Here is a 20,081-nt window from a genome sequence, read left to right as displayed (position 1 = left end):
GCGTCTTTTAAAAGTATCTGGGGTCCCGTAAAAATAAATGAAGTCAACTAATCCTCTTCTTGGCAGGCAGAACCCACGGCTCAGCCATAAACACCCTCTGCTCGGGCAGCCCCCCCCAGACCCTCCTGTGGTACCTCAGAGCCGTCAGCGTTGAAGTGGTCCAGCGCCTGCTTTCGGATCTCCCCCTTGATCGAGCCGTCCAAGCGCTGGAAAAAATCAACAATAACGATAAAAGAAAGAAGGTAAAGGAGCCCTGAGGAACTTGCTGCATCCAAGCCCCTCTTTTCCCTGACTGGAGCATTTAATCATTAAAAATAGCCGCCAATTAAAAATAACCGCCCTGCCTTAGCCCGCTGTGTTGCGAGGGCAGGAGGGGGGGTAAGGCTCAGGCAACAGTCACCCGGCGGGTGACACTGCAGCTCCCATTACAGGCTCCCAGCCAGGGTCTCTGTGTTTGCTGTCCTCTCCTCAGGGTTTATCACAGGACACGCAGCCCAAAGCCCGTCAGAGGTGGCGTTTTGCAGAGATGGGGCCACCCTGAGATGAAGGGACTTCCCGGTTCCCTCCAGTGCATTTCAGTAAGTGCAACCTCTAATCCCAGCCACCAATCTCAGGGAAACTCAGTGACTCCCACTGCCCAGGCTCCTTCTGCATTTCCTCAAATTTTGAAGTGAACCCCACTATTTTCCATGCTGATGTTTCTCACCTGAAAAGGGTAGTGTTTGATAGTCAGGTACTCTGCCAAGATGTCCAGCATCCTCACCATCTGGGAGAAGATCAGGACTCTGTTGCCTCTCTCCCGCAGCCTGGTCAGCAGCTTGTCCAAGAGAATTAGCTTTCCACTGCTCCTGATCAGAGACTGAAGAAGTAACCGTCATTCCAGCTGATGCCTTCCAACCTTACCCTTAAGAGCACTACACAGAGACATGCAGAGATCGGGTTCTTTTGGGGTCATGCTTCTCCTCTATGTCTCTCATCAAATCATCTGGATTTACAGAGCAGAGGCCACACACAAAATGAATCATCCAAGACAGATCTCATATCGCATGCACTCCCACTCTAGGGGGCCACAAAGCATTGCCTACAGTGGAAGCAGAGGGCTGGAGATTCAAGTGGCTTAGCTGTGAGGACTATCTCTCATGGAGAAGCCTCACCAGATCTTATCTTGGTGCGAGGACAGAAGAAAGAGGAAAGTAGAGCAAAAAAGGTGGTAACCAAAGCCCCTGCCCACCTGCAGGGTCTCAAGGCCATTCTCTCTCTCGTTCTCCTCGGGAGGTTTGATAAGGTAGCAGTGGTTGCAGCATTTTTTCAACTCCATCACAATGTTGAGGAAACCAGATGTGCTCCCCCTTGTTCCCTTTGAAAGAGCTTTGTAGTTTCTTGTCAAACAAAATGAATCATCCAAGACAGATCTCATATTGCGTGCGCTCCCACTCTAGGGGGCCACAGAACATTGCCTACAGTGGAAACAGAGGGCTGGAGATTCAAGTGGCTTAGCTGTGAGGACTATCTCTCATGGAGAAGCCTCACCAGATCTTATCTTGGTGCGAGGACAGAAGAAAGAAGAAAATAGAGCAAAAAAGGTGGTAACCAAAGCCCCTGCCCACCTGCAGGGTCTCAAGGCCGTTCTCTCTCTCGTTCTCCTCGGGAGGTTTGATAAGGTAGCAGTGGTTGCAGCATTTTTTCAACTCCATCACAATGTTGAGGAAACCAGATGTGCTCCCCCTTGTTCCCTTTGAAAGAGCTTTGTAGTTTCTTGTCAAAATCCACCTGCAAACAGGAAAACAAAAAGTCCAGACTGTTTCACAGTGCAGGCTGGGCATGCTGGAGCCTGAGAAATAAAAACTTCAGAGACATCTGTTCAGGCATCAATCTGCTTCCCTCCCTCTCTCTTCTCTTCTTCTACGGAATACCACTGTTTCCTCACTAGAAAACATGTTACTTTCCTCTTGATATTATTACAGTGTAACATTAAACTGCATCACAATTTTGTGGGCTACTTTACTCACACATTGTCCCAGTCCTGCAAAACTGCCCAGCTGAACTGTATCACACTAAAAGTGCCCACCTGCAGGGTCTCAAGGCCATTCTCTCTCTCGTTCTCCTCGGGAGGTTTGATAAGGTAGCAGTGGTTGCAGCATTTTTTCAACTCCATCACAATGTTGAGGAAACCAGATGTGCTCCCCCTTGTTCCCTTTGAAAGAGCTTTGTAGTTTCTTGTCAAAATCCACCTGCAAACAGGAAAACAAAAAGTTCAGACCATTTCACAGTGCAGGCTGGGCACGCTGGAGCCTGGGAGGAATAAAAACTTCAGGGACATCTGTTCAGGCATCAATCTGCTTCCCTCCCTCTCTCTTCTCTTCTTCTACGGAATACCACTGTTTCCTCACTAGAAAACATGTTACTTTCCTCTTGATATTATTACAGTTTAACATTAAACTGCACCACAATTTTGTGGGGTGCTTTACTCACACATTGTCCCAGTCCTGCAAAACTGCCCAGCTGAACTGTATCACACTAAAAGAGCATCTCCAGACTATCACAGAGGAAAAGGTATCACCAGAGCCTACCTCAGATTCCTCCCACAAAGCCCCTGCTGCTACAGATGATGGTTATCACACTGCATTCTGAGGAACACAGTATACTGAAACATTCCCAAGGCACAGAGAAAAATGTGCCCATTTCTACTGGCATTCCCAGTAACTTCATAGATGACTCACTTGTAATACTGTTTCTGCAAAGCAGACATTTCCACACGGAGGATCTGCTCCACTTTGGCTGGCAAAGATTTCTCCACATCCTTCTTCACTCTACGCAGGAGAAATGGCTCCAGGACTTTGTGAAGGCTCTGGTATCCATTTTCTCTACCCTTTCCGTGATCCTCTTCAAAATCCTCCCAGAATTCAAATCTAGCAACAGAAACGAGGAGCAGACAGGGTTCAGAATACCTCTTGTCTTACCGCACCAAATATCATCTACTGGACAAGAATGGACACAGAGAAATTTTTTGAAGGACCAAAAGGAGACTTACTTCTCTGGCATGATGAAATGCAGCAGGGACCAGAGCTCCTTGAGTGAATTTTGAAGCGGGGTGCCAGTGATCAGCAGCCTGTGGTTGGACTTGAAATCAATCAAAGTTTTGTACAGCAAAGAGTCGTCATTTTTCAACCGATGGGCTTCATCCACGCCCAGAAAGGCCCAGTTAATACTTCCCAAAACAGCCTGGAGGAAAAGAAGAAAAAAAAACCCACATCAGGCCCCAAGGAGACACTGGATTAGACAAGCCTCACCACCATCTTGTTCCACAGCCAGAAAGCACTGCAGCGTGTGCTTTCCAGGGTGTCGTGCCCCAGCCCTAGATCAGTTCTAACTCCCCAGAAAGGAAAGGTGAAAATTAACCATCCCATATAGCACTCCTGCCATACCTGAATAGCCTTCCAGCAAGTACACCTGTTTTAAATCCACCTTTGCTTTACTCAGAAAGCACAGTCCTCCCCCAGCCCCCGGCTCCTCCCTTTCTCCATGCCCCTGGGGCCCTGCTGTAGCACCAGCCCCACGGGAGCAGCAGAAGAGCAGGTGAACAAGCCTATAAAGTTAAGGTTACCTGAGAGTTTTTATTTTAATTTTTTTTTGCATTAGTATTAAGCTTTTTGTTTTCTGCTCGGACTCAGTGATGCACTGAGAGGGATGATAAGCCCTTCAGACAGATTTCTCCTTAGTGTAAAAATCCAGATATTGTTAACACCTTGGCTAGTGGTTCAGTGTCATGTTTCATCCTCTTAACTAGCCTAATTAGACCAGGCAAAATCCACCTCCTGCCCTGCCTGGTATCTTACAAGTAAAAAGAATAACACAACTGTGCAGTACAAGAGTGAAGACATTATATACAACCAGTGTATCACATTCTCTCTGCATCACTGGCATGAAAAAGCAAATAGTAGCTATAGGTTCCCCATCACCACAGAGGAAAGGGGTCAAACCCACTAGTCAGGGGCTGGATCCCCCCTTTGCAAGCAAGAGAAAGTCTAAATAAAAACGTCCTTGGACCATTGCTCACCTTATCCTTGAGGAGAATCTCGTATGTTGTGATAAGCGCATTGAATTTCAACCTTTTAGACTGAGAGTGGATCCACTCATATTCACGTATCTGTGAGAGGAGACAAATGTTAATTTCAACCAATGTTATCAAAAGGAAAGAGTTAACAATCATTATTTTGCTGTAGATACAGCCAGAGACTCCAACCAAGTCCAAAACCCTGTTGTTCAAGGTGTTATTCGATGAGCTCAGGATGCCCAAGGAGCAGCTTGTTTTAGTGCACAGATGGTTCAACTGCCCTTGCACAGGTAACAAAATAAGATCAAACAACCTGCTGCTGTGACCTTACCCTCATCTGCCAAAGGAAAGCACCATCTCACTATTGACACCACCAGACTCACAACATTTGTCTGAATAATTCAGAATATAGGAGGCAGTGGTGGCTTCCAGACCCTCTGAGGGAAGCCAGAACTCCTGTGCTCGCTCTAAGAGTGGCAATAAGGCAGAAAAGCCCCTGCAGCAGTGAATTACACCCAAGTGCTCAGCTACCCCAGCTCTGGTTGCCCGCAGTACTCTCACTGCTGTCCATCAGCCGCTCCAGAAGAGAAGCTGCTGCTTTGTACCTGGCCTTTCTACCCAACCCCACACCCTTTGCTTTCCCGTGACACACCATGTTCCGGCTCATGAGGTCCCCGATGTAAACCACCACGTTTATCTCGGGCGCCCACACTTCAAACTCTCTCTGCCAGGAGGTGAGAGTGGACAGGGGGACCACCACCAGGAAAGGGCCGTACAGCTGGTGCTGGTGGAAGAGGTACGACAGGAACGATATTGTCTGGATCGTCTTGCCCAGGCCCATTTCATCAGCCAGGATCACACTGTTGTTCCTGAGAAAGAAGAGAACAGACATTCAGGAAGAAATTTTTTACTATGAGGGTGGTCAGACACTGGAACAGGTTGCCCAGGGAAGTTGTGGATGCCCCATCCCTGGAGGGGTTCAAGGCCAGGCTGGATGTGGCCTTGAGCAACCTGCTCTAGTGGGAGGTGTCCCTGCCCATGGCAGGGGGGTTGGAACTAGATGATCTTTGAGGTCCCTTCCAACCCAAACCATTCTATGATTCTATGATTAATCCTGTCTAAATACGTGTTGCTGCCACTGCTAATTGACTGTCCACCAGCACAACCAGCAATCCACGGCAGGGACAGAAAGGAGACAGTGCAAAAACATTTATCTGAACACTTCCAAGTGGGTCCCAGGGACATTCAGACTGTACACGGCACAATAACTTGCAAAAAGGAACAGACTACGGTCACTCCCAACTGGCAAGCAAGGACAAAGGGAGAGGGGAGTCAGTGGCCTAATTTTAGAAGGTCATTTCTCAAACACCTCAACGAGTGTGTAAGTGTGCTGAGCCAGAAACCCCTTTTTTTTTTTCAGTTAGAGCAATGGAAAATTATGGCTGAGATGTAGCAGGCTCACACAACAGCCAAGTCCAGCATGTCAACAGGCCCACACAGGGAAAACGCTTTTTGTTTTTCACACAAGGTTTCTTAAGTTCATCCTCTAGACAGTTCCTGCTTGTGGTGTCTGCACTGCAGCTGGGCATGGTAACGTTTGAAACCCCTTCAAGCTGCAGAAGCAGGTCAGGTAAAGACCTCAATGAAAACAAGAGGGCCAGATCCTATTGGGACAAAAATCAGGAGACATAAACTGAATGTGGCTCACTCACAGTGGTAACCAGAGAGTCACACAGCATTGATACCTACTTGCACCAGGAGTGAGCGAGCCAGTTGAGGCCCTCCAGCTGGTAATCTCGCAGCTCCAGGTTCTCACCACCAATGTAAGAAGGCTGCTTCTTCAAGGCAACGAACCTCGGCCTCTGCTTCAACACCTGAAAAAGAAGATGCCGTAAGCCCGCTGAAGAAAAAGACAAAGTAAGGTTGAAAATTCAGAAAAAAATAGGTATCTGTTCATTGGTTAAAGTCTGTCCACATTTTCCTAGCCAGGGTTTATGTCTGCAGTTCAGATAACCACTCCACAGCGTTGATTTTTGCCTGCTGTCCTCTGCTTCTGATAACCAGAGCTGTGAGTCCCCACAAGAGTGCAGTAAGTTGCACATAATGCACATTAGATGGAAGAAGCTCCACTTTTTTTTTTTGTCCTCTTGTTTTTTTCCCCCATTATCTCTATCCCTCTCCTCCACTCTATCAGCATCTTGCAGGTTTTCTCTTTTCCCAGGTGCCCTGTTTTTTCATCCAACTGCTATTAAAACTTTGCATTTCTACAGCAGCTCCTTCCGAGGAGGAAGCACTTTGTCAGATTAATTAAGCCTCCCCCTCCCCAGGGGGACACAACATTCTCTCTGTGCACAGAGTAAATGAAACCAAAAGGGGGTTCACATCCCTGCCTCCAGTACAACGCAAGAACAGCAAACAACCCCTCAAACACCGGTGGGAGGATGGGAAAACCTTCTCTGAAATTTAATTTACCCTAACAAAACTTCACATTCCCAGTGTTTGCATCATGACCCAGCCTGAAGAAACAGGAGAGAAGAGACAGAAGCAAACCTTGCAGTCCCGGGTGGGAATGGTTTTGGAGTTGTTACGATTGTTGAAGCTGTCGATGCAGTGCTGGAATTTCTTGCTTATCAGAGCCTCATCTTCCCAGCTGCACTCGGCATAGGGCAGCCCCATCCACTTGCACAGGTATTCGGGGTCATTCGAGGATGTTTTCCGACTGTTTGCTGCAAAATACACAAAAAAACCCCCAAAAAAAAACCTCAGCAACTGTGGTTCTGTGGCTGAACCACAAGTGTGGTTCACAGGGGCAGTCAGAACCACCCATACAACCACAGACAGGTCATGGAGAGTAGGAAAAGTTCAGAGGGACCAAAAAATGCTCCTTTACCTGGGAAATCAGAATGTCCTGTCGCAGTTTTATTGGTCTTCACAGCTGTGTTGGGAGAGAGAAGGGAAGGGAGGGTTTGGAGTGCAGGCAGCCAGCAGAGGGAGCAGGCTCTCGCTGCCACACACCCCACTCCTTTTTATAGGAATTGTATGGAAATAGGTTAAACAGCTCTCCAAGGCAATTCCCAAAGCAACTGGATGCTGGCACCTCTAACTGACATGACTGTGATATTAATGAAGTGCTCGGTAAGTCCCGTTTTTATTTTTAATAATTAATCATCAAAATCTAACCCCCGAGCTGCCTTGCAGCCTAACCACATCCTCAACCATGTCACAGAAAGTGGTCTTCATGAAAGCCAGGCTTATACTGCTGCTTTGGCTGCAAACACCTTGCATCCAAAGGGCTGAAGTCAAAGGACTTCAGCAGCAGCAACTTCAAACTCCCTTGGAAACTAGTGTATCATCCCACACTCCAGGCAAGGAGAGCGATTGACTTGTACTGATTGTAAATACAAATCTCTAAACCTGGATTTCTACTGCTCAAATCCCTGAATTTTCCACACTGAAATACACATAACACCAGGGTGTTTTTTTTGCTCCAGAGATACTGGAGGACAGGGAAAAAGAGAGTGTCATACACTCATTTTGCTGTCACTAGAGATTAAAGTTCCCACATTTTAACAAAAGTGTTGGGTTCACTTACCAATTACTCTCTCCACTATTTGATACTGTTTGTTCAGCTCTGAAGCTAGCTCTTGTTGGCAGTTGAAATATTCTACATCTTCAGGTGATACCTTGCCCAGCCTAGATGTAAAAAAATCCAAAACAAAAAACCACTCTAATGCTTCTGTCATAATGCTCATGGAGGCCACATATAGAAAAATTCTACTTTCCTATATGGCTCTGTCATTTAGACAAGTCACTGAAGCAGACTACTGCTTACATGACATTTTTCATAAAGCTTCCTATAACTCATTACAAAGAAGCAAATGTCATAGATGCTCATACTGTCTCCCTGCTAAATGACACCTTATCCTGCTGCAAGAACCAGGCTCAAAACCAGAATCAGAGATGGAAACTGCTACTCCAGCTGTATCACTCTGGAAACACACTGTAACCCCCCTTACAGTTCCTGGGGAGGTCAGATATAAACTGGTGCAAAAACTTGCATACAGGCAAGCCCAAAATTAACAAGGGTTAATAAGGCTGCAAGCCCTCATGTCACCTCCTGGGCCAAAGTGAATCTGTGCACTGTTTATTTGTTGTCAGCTACCCAATTCTTAAGACAGGGAAGTGCCAATATTGTGGATTTCATGCCTCTTCCTCTTCTTCCAACACCACGGCCACAGACATCTCTATGGGGGGGACATTGATCAGTAGACAAAGAGAGATGTGAATGTTGTGCACTGGAAACAGTTGCTTTGGATGCAACATGCTTTGCAAGAAGAAATCAAACGCTGTCAGTCCTGATTCTGCAAGCCTTTAGCTATAAAAGATTTGCCCAAGGCCAAATCACTGGTTGAAGTAAAGCATACCATTGTTTGATCTCCTCCTCTTTTTTCTTGAAGTTTTCTAGCTTTTTCAGGCCCTTCACTTTCTGCTGCTGCAGGGACTCTTCACTCTCCCATGTGCTATGGATGTAGGACCAGCCTTTCCATTTGATCAGGTACTGAACTTCTCCCTCGTCCTTTTCGGGATCAAAGTCAGCGCTTGGGTTGCCATTGGCTTCGGTTGCGTACACTGTGGTGGAAGCACCAGTGGCTGCAAAAGAAATCAGGCTGCGGTCGGTACCTTTGTTATCAAGCACTGGACATGAGCTGCACTAGAGCAGAAAGTTATTTTTCTAATACAGCTTTTGTGACAGCACAAAGAACATCCTACAGATTTTGTGACCCAGTAAGACAGGCACACAAAAGTTTTTCCATACAACCGAATCTTTTCAAATCTCTCTGTCATAAACGCCTTTTCTTTAAGCATAATTCAAAGGTCTCTTGAAAACGTTCACGACCATTCAGTTTTACAAAACCACTTTTGTAAAGCTATGAGAACAAAACGTCGGCTTTATTTTCATTATGGCTTTGTCAACGGAGCTATGAAAACTGACTCTACTGGAAGTTCTATTTTATATTTCAAAGAAGAGAAAAGCAAGAATTGCAGAACAATGACCGCATCTTTAAAACGCGTGCACGCTGAATGAAAGCTGCCAAGCACATAAACTTGACATTTTAGGTTTTTCAATACTCGATTTTACAAAAGCTGCTAGAAGACATAAATAAGAGGCACAGAGGAAAGGGTGAAGACACTGAAACAACCCTTGGCCCCACTTTGAAGTTGCAAAGGCATCGCACCGGCTCAAGAGAAACTGAGAGTGCACATGATTGACATCAGAATTAAAGGCTTTTTCCAGAACTACGCACCTCCTTTTTTTCCAAGCCTGATGTCCAAGACTTTCTCGATAGTTTCACTGTTGTCTTGTTGCTCATCAGCTCCTTCCCCAGTCATCTCTATCAGGTCATCAGAGTCCGTCTCAAAATCATCATCCTCCTTGTAACTGAACAAGATCAAAACCAAACTGATAAAAAGCCCCTGACCCTTCCCAGTGCAGAAACACACAGAATGGCATAGACTGGAGCAAGCCTTCTCCAGCATCTGTCCTGTGGTTCAGTGCATGGTCAGCACAGGCATTTCTTAAGTTAGCCATTCAGCATTTTTCCCCAAAATACTCAGCTACACTTTATCAGACTAATAATCTATCTTGTCCATATAGTTTTTCAGACAATGGTTAACACCAGATGCTTCATAAGGAGGTGGTACAATCCCTGCAGCAGAAGCAAGGCCATCAACAGAGGAAGTCTCCTCTATCCAGTGAAAGATTATTTTAGGTTTAACAATGGAGGTTGCAGAACATCAAAACGCTGCATGGGTGCCCACACTGCCCTAGATGAGAACTACACTTCTCATCTTTGATGGATGTTTAACCATGAAAAAATATTCTGCAGGTGGCTCTTTTCAAGTTCCTTATTAGGACTGCCAAAAGGTGAGAAGATATATTGGGGAATGGGCAATGCTTTACCTCCACCACATCTCAACGCTGTGTCCCAAGGCATTACCTATCAGCCACTCTCAACTGGTCCGATCTAGCACAGCTCATTTTAATCTATTATTTGTAATTCTTAATCTCAACTGAGAGTGCTTTATGCAAACCTCCTCGCATTTCTCTAGGAAGACTGGTAAATATTCCCTCCCTTACAGATGATAAAACAAGGTAAAGTCAGATGTTTGCAGCATAAACCTGTCAAAAGAACCTAATCTTGGCAATGGGTATCTGCAGAACAGAGGACAGTCTCCCTGCAGGATCACACGGGGAGTCAGGGCCCTCTGGTGTCCCCTCTTACCCAGCCAGTCAGCTCTCACCATCAAACAATCCCACACTTCTCCATACCTGACATTTTTGGCTGCTCTTCGCCGAGTTTGTCTCTTGGGGGTCTCATCATCTTCGTCATCATCGTCATCTTCAGATGAGTCCGGTCTCTTTCTCTTCTTCCCACGCTGGGGTTTGTGAGGCTTTTTAACACTGGTTTTGGCCACAGTTCTAAAATAAGAATTAATAGAAAGACATAATACAGCGTGTTTTACATAAACTTCCATTTTAGAAATGCCCTTAAGAAACATGAATTTCAAATATTAGACTCCTAGGGATTTAGTTTGCTTTAACTACCATGGAAACCACTGCAGCACTCACTGGAGCATGAAATGGGTAGACGAGAGAGTATCTAGGTTCTAGGTTTACCAGGTGATAAACAAGGGTAACACTGCAGAAAAAAACCCCTCCAAACATTCTTCAGCGATACATAGAGATAACCTCTCCATCCAACAGAGGCAGAGAAGACACAGGTAGAAAAAGATACAAGACTGAACCAACCACTCCTTACCTCCTTTGGCCAGGTCTTCTTGCTTTAACTTTCTTCGGTTCAGGCTCACTCTCTCCACTAGTGCCTTGCTCCCCTCCATCTTCATCCTCTTCCTCACCAGAGACCTCTCTTTTCCATTTATTTCTACGGTCAGAAATGTAGGTCAGGAAGGGTAATATTTCAACACAAATACTTGGCTAAGTAGACATCCAAGCCATTTAGGTTAATACCAGCAGGGCATAATTATGATAAAAAAGTTCAAAACCACACTCTTGGTTGTTTAGTGCAACGCATGGCGGGGGGGGTTATGGTGTGATCCTCTGCTTTTAGGAAGAGGTCTCAGTCACCAGATTTTGGCTCACACAGGGGCAATGTATCTTGAGTGAGGGCATCTCTTAACACATACCACATCAGCGCTCATGGCAGAGTTGTACATCTTACTACTGGGTAGGTTAAGTGCTTAGATTTATTTATTTTAATTTTCAACTTCTCCATTTCTGAAATGATCTGGAAAAACCTTAAGAGAAGTGCTCACTTTCATTTAACGGAGTATGAGCCACAACATGCACAGTTACATGATCTCCTTGTAGCCCAGAAACCGGAGCAAGAAGTCTCCTGCCATCTAAATTCAGGCAATTAAAGTTTCCAAGCGTGAAGCCAAATCACACTGTACCATTAGTGGAAGGAAGCACGTTCTCTGTGGGCAATCAGAGCAAAGCTGCAGCTCCAAAATGCCCTCTGAAGGAGCCCCTTCTCTCTCTAAGGGAACATGGAGAGTCCCCAGGGATTATTCCCCTTGCCCAGGAGAGGTCCATGCTACCACAGTCCTCCCTGTACTTTATTACATTCCCTCCTGCACTGATGTGTACAACTAAATGAAAAGCTAGAAGACAAGAAACAGGAGAAAGGGCTGTGTTTAAGAAAGATCATGTGGCTGTGTTTAAGTTTTCTCCAGCAGGCAGACTGCAGTTCCCTTCAGTTCACTTTAGTGTTTGGAAAAACTAAAAGGTACTTAATAGATGGAAAAAGGCAGTAAAATATAACTGTGACAGTAAGTGAACTCAGTTATGGTAACCAGACATCCAAAATATCCTTTTAATGGAAGTTCTTTTGTTTTAGCAGAGGGTTATAAAAATAAAGAGGATAATAATTTGCCGTTTTATTGTCTATTAATGAAAAAGGTGATTTGATTAAACTATGGGGGATCAAACTATTTTAAATATCTCTGAAGAAGAGAAAGTAACCTGATGGAGAAGTGAAAGACTGACAACAGAAAGTCAACCTGATTTGTTCAAAGTGGGAAAATATAAACAAAAGTAAAGTTGGGAAATTGTACCCATGAGCAGATCCTTATTCTTACTTCAGTTTCAGTCATCCAAAGTACTATTACTAAAAATATTAAATAATTTATTTTATAAGTTCTCCATGTTGATAATGCCTACCAAAAAATCCAATACCACTATCCTGAAAAATAATACAAGACAAAGTACCACCACTCAAACCCCTTTTCCCTAGAAACTTACGGTTTTTTCATTTGCTTCTGGCCTCTTCTTTTTGGGCTCTCATTTTCAGATTCGCTACTTGCCTTTAATTGAAAAGAAAGAAAATCAGGTTGTAGACTTCACCCTGGACCTTCTCCTCAAGGCTGCAACTGAAAGGCATGCACGCGGGCCGAGTTTGGGCACAGCCCCGGTGGCTCTGGCCTTTGAAGGACGCTTTGGTGCCACAGGGGCTGCAAAAGAGCATCTCCCCAGCACCATTCCTTCCACACCGCCTCGGCTGCAGGTTTAATGCCACTTGAAGAAGGTAACTCTCTGCAGAAAGGCTGGAGAGATCTACCACAACATCTGGAGTGCCTGAGAGCTCGGGATGCACAAGGCTGCAACCCCTCAGCATCCACCTCCAATAGCTGGCAGATGGTGTCTAGGTGGTGGCAGTGGCCGGACACACAGCGTGTCCAATACCCCATGGATTACAGAACCACGGGCTGAGTTTAACCCACCAAACCTTGCACTGCCCAAGCGCTGGAGGCAAAATTAGAGAGAGCTCAGCTGCTGCCACCTCTGCCTCTGCTGCAAGGTGAGCATCACTTTGTCTGATGGTCAAGAACCCGGCAGCAGCGTGACTTGGTGTCTCCTGGGCAGCATGTTCAGGTCCCACCGCAGTGCCAAGGCTCAGCTATTTTACACAGCTTCTAACTGAAAGAGCAGTGGCTGAACGTACGCCCATACTTGTCATTTTCAGCAAGAATCCTGCAATGTTTGGGGGCGTTCAGGCTTAGTTTCTCCGATTGCAGAAACTTTTGCAGCCACAGATATGCATTATGATCTCCGCTTGCATTAGGGAAGCTTCCTATAAGGAAGGAAATTCTTATAAAAAGACAATATTCTCATCACATGTCCCTGCTTTCCTGTTTGTATTCTTATAAAAAGACAATATTCTCATCACAAGAGTGTCCTTGCTTTCCTGTTTGCGTATCTCTTCCACAGAAAAGTTGCTGAGGATCAGACTGGGTCAGAGCCATGTCCTGCTGCCTTCCTTCCTCCTAATCCTCCAGTCTCCACCACTGAAGTCTCTCTGGCTAAATATATCTAGAGATATTCTAACTACTTGCTGTAATATTTCAATAGTGGGCGTCATTAACTCCTACAGACCAAGAGAGCTAAAAAAAAAAAAAGCCCTTTAGGCTGGTTGTACACAACTCCATTTTCGTAAAAACTAGTCAATCATAGAACCAGATTACCACACAAATAACACCCCTCAACCAACAGATGACTTCACCTTATACACTCGCCCCAGAAAACACATATGGGCAGGAGAAAACTGAAGAAACCAATGTGAGATTTCCACAGGAGTACTAAAATGACAGAAATAGCTTTCGAGACTGCTTGCTCTACACACTTATTGGAAATCTTCCACTTCATACTGCTTTTTGCCGCAGTATTCAGCTTCAGCTCCAGGTAATGCCTGTCCATCACCACGGGTACCTCAGTTTGCATCTCCTGGTACAACCCCCACCCTCCCGGATAGAGATGCCAATGTTACAACCAAGAGTTGTTCACACAAGGATTTTGTGAAATGAGGTGAGCTGCAACATGAAAAAGCTGAGGCTCTGGAGAGCCGTGACCCACCCCTCTGCTTTCTTTCTGCATCCTTTATTTTCATTCTACAGCTTCCCTTCCACCAACAAAAACTACCTTCTCGCCTGCATCAGTATTTCCACTATAATAAAGTGAAATACTGGATGCCGTGTTAGACCAAGAGCTTTGCTGAATTTTGCTGTGGTTTGGTGTCAGACTCACATGTGACACAATAACACCTTTTGCACCAGATCTTACTACGAAAGTCTGTTCATCCACCTGTTTCACAGCCCTACATGAAAGCCCTGTCTCATAGACCAGGCATCCAGGAAGCAAGTGACTGGCAAACACCACGGAGAGCCCTACCTACCCTTGCAACATCAGCCAGGCATTCCACAGATTTCAATTTCAACACAGCTAAGTTTAAAAGTCCTCATTTGTTGTCTTCTCTTTTAATCTCTCCTCCACTTTCTGAAGCATGCTGCTTTGCCATTCCAGTTTTGGCGTGTTTTGTGAGAGCTGTCCCTCAACACACGTTTACTTTTTGCTGTCTTTTGGCAAGCCACGAGTATAGAGAGGCGGATTTGTCTCCTGCTCTGCGTCAGAGAAGATCAGATTTGGAGAAAACCAAATACGACCTTTGGCTCTTTGAAACTAACTCTACTTCTGTGCCAAAATCCCATTTTTCAAGTTTCTAGTGTCCACTTTCCTCACACGGCTAGTCTTCCCCTGCTCTGTCTCTACAAAGCCAACGCTCATCTCGTCTCTTAACGACTCGTCTTTTCCTCACCTCCTTCTGCCTTGAAAAATTTAACTTGTGACTGCAATTCAGCCGCCTTCTGTTACTTTTTTTTTTTTTTTTCAAAGACACCATTGTCTTTTTTGGATGCACGTCAAGCCCAGCTCTGTCTCCTCTGACACAGCCAGTCCCCAGCCTGAGTCATCTCCCTGCCTTGTGCTCCCACATCCTCCCTGCCCCAGTGCCGGGAAGCTCCGTGCCAGCAGCCCCAAACAGCCACCGCTGACTCAGCCTCTCCATCCCCGCTCCATCGCCCACCACCAACACCTGTGTCCTCCTCACCAGCTCCTCCTGTGGTCCCAGGCTCCAGCCCCTGGCTGAAACCTCCTTTCTACCATTTTACACGTAAATAAATCCACGCTGGCTTGCTCAAATCAGCCCAAGGGTGAGATTTGCACCTCTGCCCTGGACTCTGCAGCACAAACAGAGCTGGTGCTTTTATCACCCCCTTATCAGTATCAACCCACGGGCTCTGGCTGGTGGTAAACTCCCTGGTGAAGGAAGCACAGATGATAACCAGAGAGCTGGGAGCACGCCAGGTCTGGAGTGTGCACCCCAGGTCCCGTCTGCACCCCAGCCTGCCACCAGGAAGCAGACTGGTTGGGAAATCACATGCAACTTGAGTGTTAATAACGTCACCTCCCTGAAAGACACAACCTAATCTGACAAAATCCATCTCCAGTCCCCACCAAGGTCTTTGTCAGCCCAGCATGAGATGCCGGGTGCTCACTCTTCCCACTCAGAGGTTTCGTATCAGAGCTGGCAAAATTCTGCTGGGCTCAGGCTGCCCCACCGGGATGCTGCTGCCAAGGAGGAAGATGATTGCCTTCCCTGGTTCCTCTTTCCCCTACCAAACACTAGAAATACACCCAACTTATTCCGGCACCACTACTTCTAACTGGACTGAACTGGCTTCTTACAATTCACTTTCCCTACCGCCAGCTGAAGGGATCAGCCTTCCCTCTCCAAAACTCACCGACGCCTCCCATCTAATTTACTCTTTTGCTCTCCCAGCACTTCAAATGTGCACATTTCTACTAGATTAATGATGCTGTATTTTGCTGTGGAGCACGATGCTCCGTACATAGCACCAAGTAGGTCAACACAGCAGCAACTTTAAATTTCTGGTCCTACCGATTGTCCATCTGCTCCTCACTGCTAGCCCAGGGCAGGAGAAACAGAGACCTGAAGCCATTGGTATGGTCCAAGTGAGCCTGTTGAGCTCATGCTGCCTACTAGGAGCGATGAAGACTCGCTTAGAAGTCTTCACTATTTCACACTAAGGTCAAAGTGAGGGTTTGCTCATTTCAGGCTTAAGCCTGAGGTCTAGTGCTCCAAAAAAGCTGGAGAACCTCAGCTCACCAGGTTCATTTTTTTATGTCTGTTGAACTTCTCCCTCACAGTGATACCAGCAGCACTCCAGGCATTCCACAGATTTCAATTTCAACACAGCTAAGTTTAAAAGTCCTCATTTGTTGTCTTCTCTTTTAATCTCTCCTCCACTTTCTGAAGCATGCTGCTTTGCCATTCCAGTTTTGGCGTGTTTTGTGAGAGCTGTCCCTCAACACACGTTTACTTTTTGCTGTCTTTTGGCAAGCCACGAGTATAGAGAGGCGGATTTGTCTCCTGCTCTGCGTCAGAGAAGATCAGATTTGGAGAAAACCAAATACGACCTTTGGCTCTTTGAAACTAACTCTACTTCTGTGCCAAAATCCCATTTTTCAAGTTTCTAGTGTCCACTTTCCTCACACGGCTAGTCTTCCCCTGCTCTGTCTCTACAAAGCCAACGCTCATCTCGTCTCTTAACGACTCGTCTTTTCCTCACCTCCTTCTGCCTTGAAAAATTTAACTTGTGACTGCAATTCAGCCGCCTTCTGTTTTTTTTTTTTTTTTTTTTCAAAGACACCATTGTCTTTTTTGGATGCACGTCAAGCCCAGCTCTGTCTCCTCTGACACAGCCAGTCCCCAGCCTGAGTCATCTCCCTGCCTTGTGCTCCCACATCCTCCCTGCCCCAGTGCCGGGAAGCTCCGTGCCAGCAGCCCCAAACAGCCACCGCTGACTCAGCCTCTCCATCCCCGCTCCATCGCCCACCACCAACACCTGTGTCCTCCTCACCAGCTCCTCCTGTGGTCCCAGGCTCCAGCCCCTGGCTGAAACCTCCTTTCTACCATTTTACACGTAAATAAATCCACGCTGGCTTGCTCAAATCAGCCCAAGGGTGAGATTTGCACCTCTGCCCTGGACTCTGCAGCACAAACAGAGCTGGTGCTTTTATCACCCCCTTATCAGTATCAACCCACGGGCTCTGGCTGGTGGTAAACTCCCTGGTGAAGGAAGCACAGATGATAACCAGAGAGCTGGGAGCACGCCAGGTCTGGAGTGTGCACCCCAGGTCCCGTCTGCACCCCAGCCTGCCACCAGGAAGCAGACTGGTTGGGAAATCACATGCAACTTGAGTGTTAATAACGTCACCTCCCTGAAAGACACAACCTAATCTGACAAAATCCATCTCCAGTCCCCACCAAGGTCTTTGTCAGCCCAGCATGAGATGCCGGGTGCTCACTCTTCCCACTCAGAGGTTTCGTATCAGAGCTGGCAAAATTCTGCTGGGCTCAGGCTGCCCCACCGGGATGCTGCTGCCAAGGAGGAAGATGATTGCCTTCCCTGGTTCCTCTTTCCCCTACCAAACACTAGAAATATGCCCAACTTATTCCGGCATCACTACTTCTAACTGGACTGAACTGGCCTCTTACAATTCGCTTTCCCTACCTCCAGCTGAAGGGATCAGCCTTCCCTCTCCAAAACTCACCGACGCCTCCCATCTAATTTACTCTTTTTCTCTCCCAGCACTTCAAATGTGCACATTTCTACTAGATTAATGATGCTGTATTTTGCTGTGGAGCACAATGCTCCATGCATAGCACCAAGTAGGTCAACACAGCAGCAGCTTTAAAGTTCTGGTCCTACCGATTGTCCATCTGCTCCTCACTGCTAGCCCAGGGCAGGAGAAACAGAGACCTGAAGCCATTGGTATGGTCCAAGTGAGCCTGTTGAGCTCATGCTGCCTACTAGGAGCTATGAAGACTCGCTTAGAAGTCTTCACTATTTCACACTAAGGTCAAAGTGAGGGTTTGCTCATTTCAGGCTTAAGCCTGAGGTCTAGTGCTCCAAAAAAGCTGGAGAACCTCAGCTCACCAGGTTCATTTTTTTATGTCTGTTGAACTTCTCCCTCACAGTGATACCAGCAGCACTTGAACTTTGCCCAAAGACATGAGGCAGAGCATTAATGAAAATGCAAATGAGCAGAATTTTTTTTTTTCAATAATAAACCCAGCTGTATTTTAGGAACACCTCTGGTGCATGACTCGCGGCCTCTCTCTCACCGAACAGATGCACCGCGCCATTTATTACTAACTCCAGTCTCAAACCATCCTTATTATAGCAAGAAGATTGTGTCTAGTTTGGGCACATTAATTTCTCGACTGCCCCAGAACACTCTAAAAGGCACCTGGCTCTGCATGTCTCACTTCCCCTGACTGAAACTTGAAGCTGATTTATGAACTGCAAAGAAAATGCAAAGGCGAGTACTGTTTTTACTAAAAAACTCATGTGTGTTCTTATTCCTGGAGACAGCTCTGTTCCTCTGAGCAGCTCTGTGCTCCTATGCAAAACTGCTGTTTCGTTTCCTGATCTCTCAGCCCACACCTCGGCACTGATCACGAGTTGTCACCCTCTTGGACTGTAGCTCCGAGACCTACACCATGTGCCTGGTGGCCTCTGGGCAGTCCCTAGAAGGCAACCAGTGACACTGAAATAACCCTGCCCAAACTGCTGGTCTCAGAGAACAGACTCAGAGATGGAACGGTGCCCCAAAAACTGAACCACCTCCACCTACGTGCCATCTCCCCCGACCAGGGGAAGCCCACGGGGAGGTGCGATGGCTGATTCTCGCTCTGGGCCTGCTGCGCCGCCTGGGCGATGCTGTTTGCTAACACTGCGGAGAAGCATTAGGGAAGAAGGCAATTAAAAAGCTCCTAGACACTGTGCTGGAAGTCCCAAGCAGCAAGCAACAAGAGCAGGTCACTGGCGACAGGATTAACCCTGTAAAGGTAAAAAGAGGTGTCAAAGCGCCTTGGGTCTCCTCCAGCTGCAGCGGCAGCAAGGAGGGCTCAGCACCACGCAGGCTCCAGCTACGCTATTTCCTCCCTCTTGGCGTTTAGGTCTTCCAAAAGCAAGACTTTCCATCTCCTCCTGCTCTTTGCGAGGCCCCAGCACTGTGCTCCTGACACGTCACACCCTCCATCCGACTCTGCTGCAGTTGCCCTACGGGGACCACACAGTGGTGTTTTGGGTAGGGAGAAGGGGAAAGGGGTGGTCCAATTTTGTTAATTTTGGCTTTGGAGTCATTCAGAGGACCTTGTGCTTGGGTGGGGTTGGTTTTTTTTTTTGTTTTTTACAATATTTTGTGGTATAGCAAAGTTTTTACATCTTGGATTTTTTTTAAATTTTAAACTTTATCGTACCGTAAGTAGTAGGAAATAAAGATATCGAAAAAAGAAAACAACATTTGCAAAACCACGTAATATTGTAAAACAAAAAAAGACGGGACTTACCTGAGCCCCTAAGAGGGCACTGGGGTCTGCAGCGGAGGTCTGTGGCGGGTGTGACATCGCCAGCACAGTGCATGCCGGGGCATCGCACAGAGAGGCGGCCAGCGAGCCTGGCCTTTGCCGAACTTGAAAAAGGAAAACAAAAGCTAAGTCAATGATGTGCCCCCAAGCCCCTTCCTAACCTGCTGCTACGGTGGGACATCCAGCACAGGAGTCTGGAGGGGGTGGCATCACAGCAAGGAGGCTGGAGACCCGGCGCTTGCCACACGGCTCGGACCTCTCCAGCATCCAAATGTATGTTTTGGTGGCGAAGCACAAACAGCCTGACCATCAGAGAGCACCACTGGGCTCCTGCTCTGCTGAAAATCTGGCTACTACGATGTTTAGGTTCCCAACTGCATGTTTTTGCACCTAGCTCTAAGCCCCAGCCTTGCCTTTCAGTCTCAGCCTCTCCCCTGGTTTTCCTTCTTCTCCTCTGAAACCCTCCTGAAGACCTGTAGATGACAAGCTCTGTGCAGAAAGCCCATTAGATGTAGATGAAGGCAGCAGCTAATTCCTACATCTTCAGAAAAAAACCAATGTTCTGACGAAAGAAACAATCGGAAGGTCTGTCTGCCAGGCTCTGACCACTGTCACCTCCAGCTGAAGCATAAAAGACTCCCCAATATTCAACCAAAGAAAAGCGATGGTTCATAAAGCTGAACACACACACACACACACACACTCATTTATCAGTG

The 20,081-nt window shown here is 46.6% G+C and overlaps 1 protein-coding gene across 1 annotated transcript in view; it reads right to left on the bottom strand.

The window, feature by feature from the left end:
* CHD2 (chromodomain helicase DNA binding protein 2) overlaps window positions 1-20,081 on the bottom strand; it is a 74,600-nt gene that overhangs the window by 19,832 nt on the left and 34,687 nt on the right. The window contains exons 9-24 of the mRNA XM_014944374.1: window positions 12,378-12,439; window positions 10,876-10,998; window positions 10,386-10,535; window positions 9,361-9,494; window positions 8,479-8,704; window positions 7,647-7,747; window positions 6,945-6,989; window positions 6,605-6,780; window positions 5,804-5,928; window positions 4,707-4,923; window positions 4,058-4,147; window positions 3,032-3,222; window positions 2,721-2,909; window positions 2,069-2,231; window positions 707-859; window positions 135-206 (exon numbers count right to left, since the gene is read on the bottom strand). Of these exons, the coding sequence (XP_014799860.1) occupies window positions 135-206; window positions 707-859; window positions 2,069-2,231; window positions 2,721-2,909; window positions 3,032-3,222; window positions 4,058-4,147; window positions 4,707-4,923; window positions 5,804-5,928; window positions 6,605-6,780; window positions 6,945-6,989; window positions 7,647-7,747; window positions 8,479-8,704; window positions 9,361-9,494; window positions 10,386-10,535; window positions 10,876-10,998; window positions 12,378-12,439 (2,217 nt within the window). The remainder of the gene's footprint in view (window positions 1-134; window positions 207-706; window positions 860-2,068; window positions 2,232-2,720; window positions 2,910-3,031; window positions 3,223-4,057; window positions 4,148-4,706; window positions 4,924-5,803; window positions 5,929-6,604; window positions 6,781-6,944; window positions 6,990-7,646; window positions 7,748-8,478; window positions 8,705-9,360; window positions 9,495-10,385; window positions 10,536-10,875; window positions 10,999-12,377; window positions 12,440-20,081) is intronic.

This window comes from Calidris pugnax, unplaced genomic scaffold, assembly GCF_001431845.1.
Source record: "Calidris pugnax isolate Ruff unplaced genomic scaffold, ASM143184v1 scaffold70, whole genome shotgun sequence".
In the NCBI taxonomy this organism is placed as follows: domain Eukaryota; kingdom Metazoa; phylum Chordata; class Aves; order Charadriiformes; family Scolopacidae; genus Calidris; species Calidris pugnax.
Note: the sequence above shows the minus strand (reverse complement) of the source record. Positions and strands in the feature narration are given on the sequence as shown.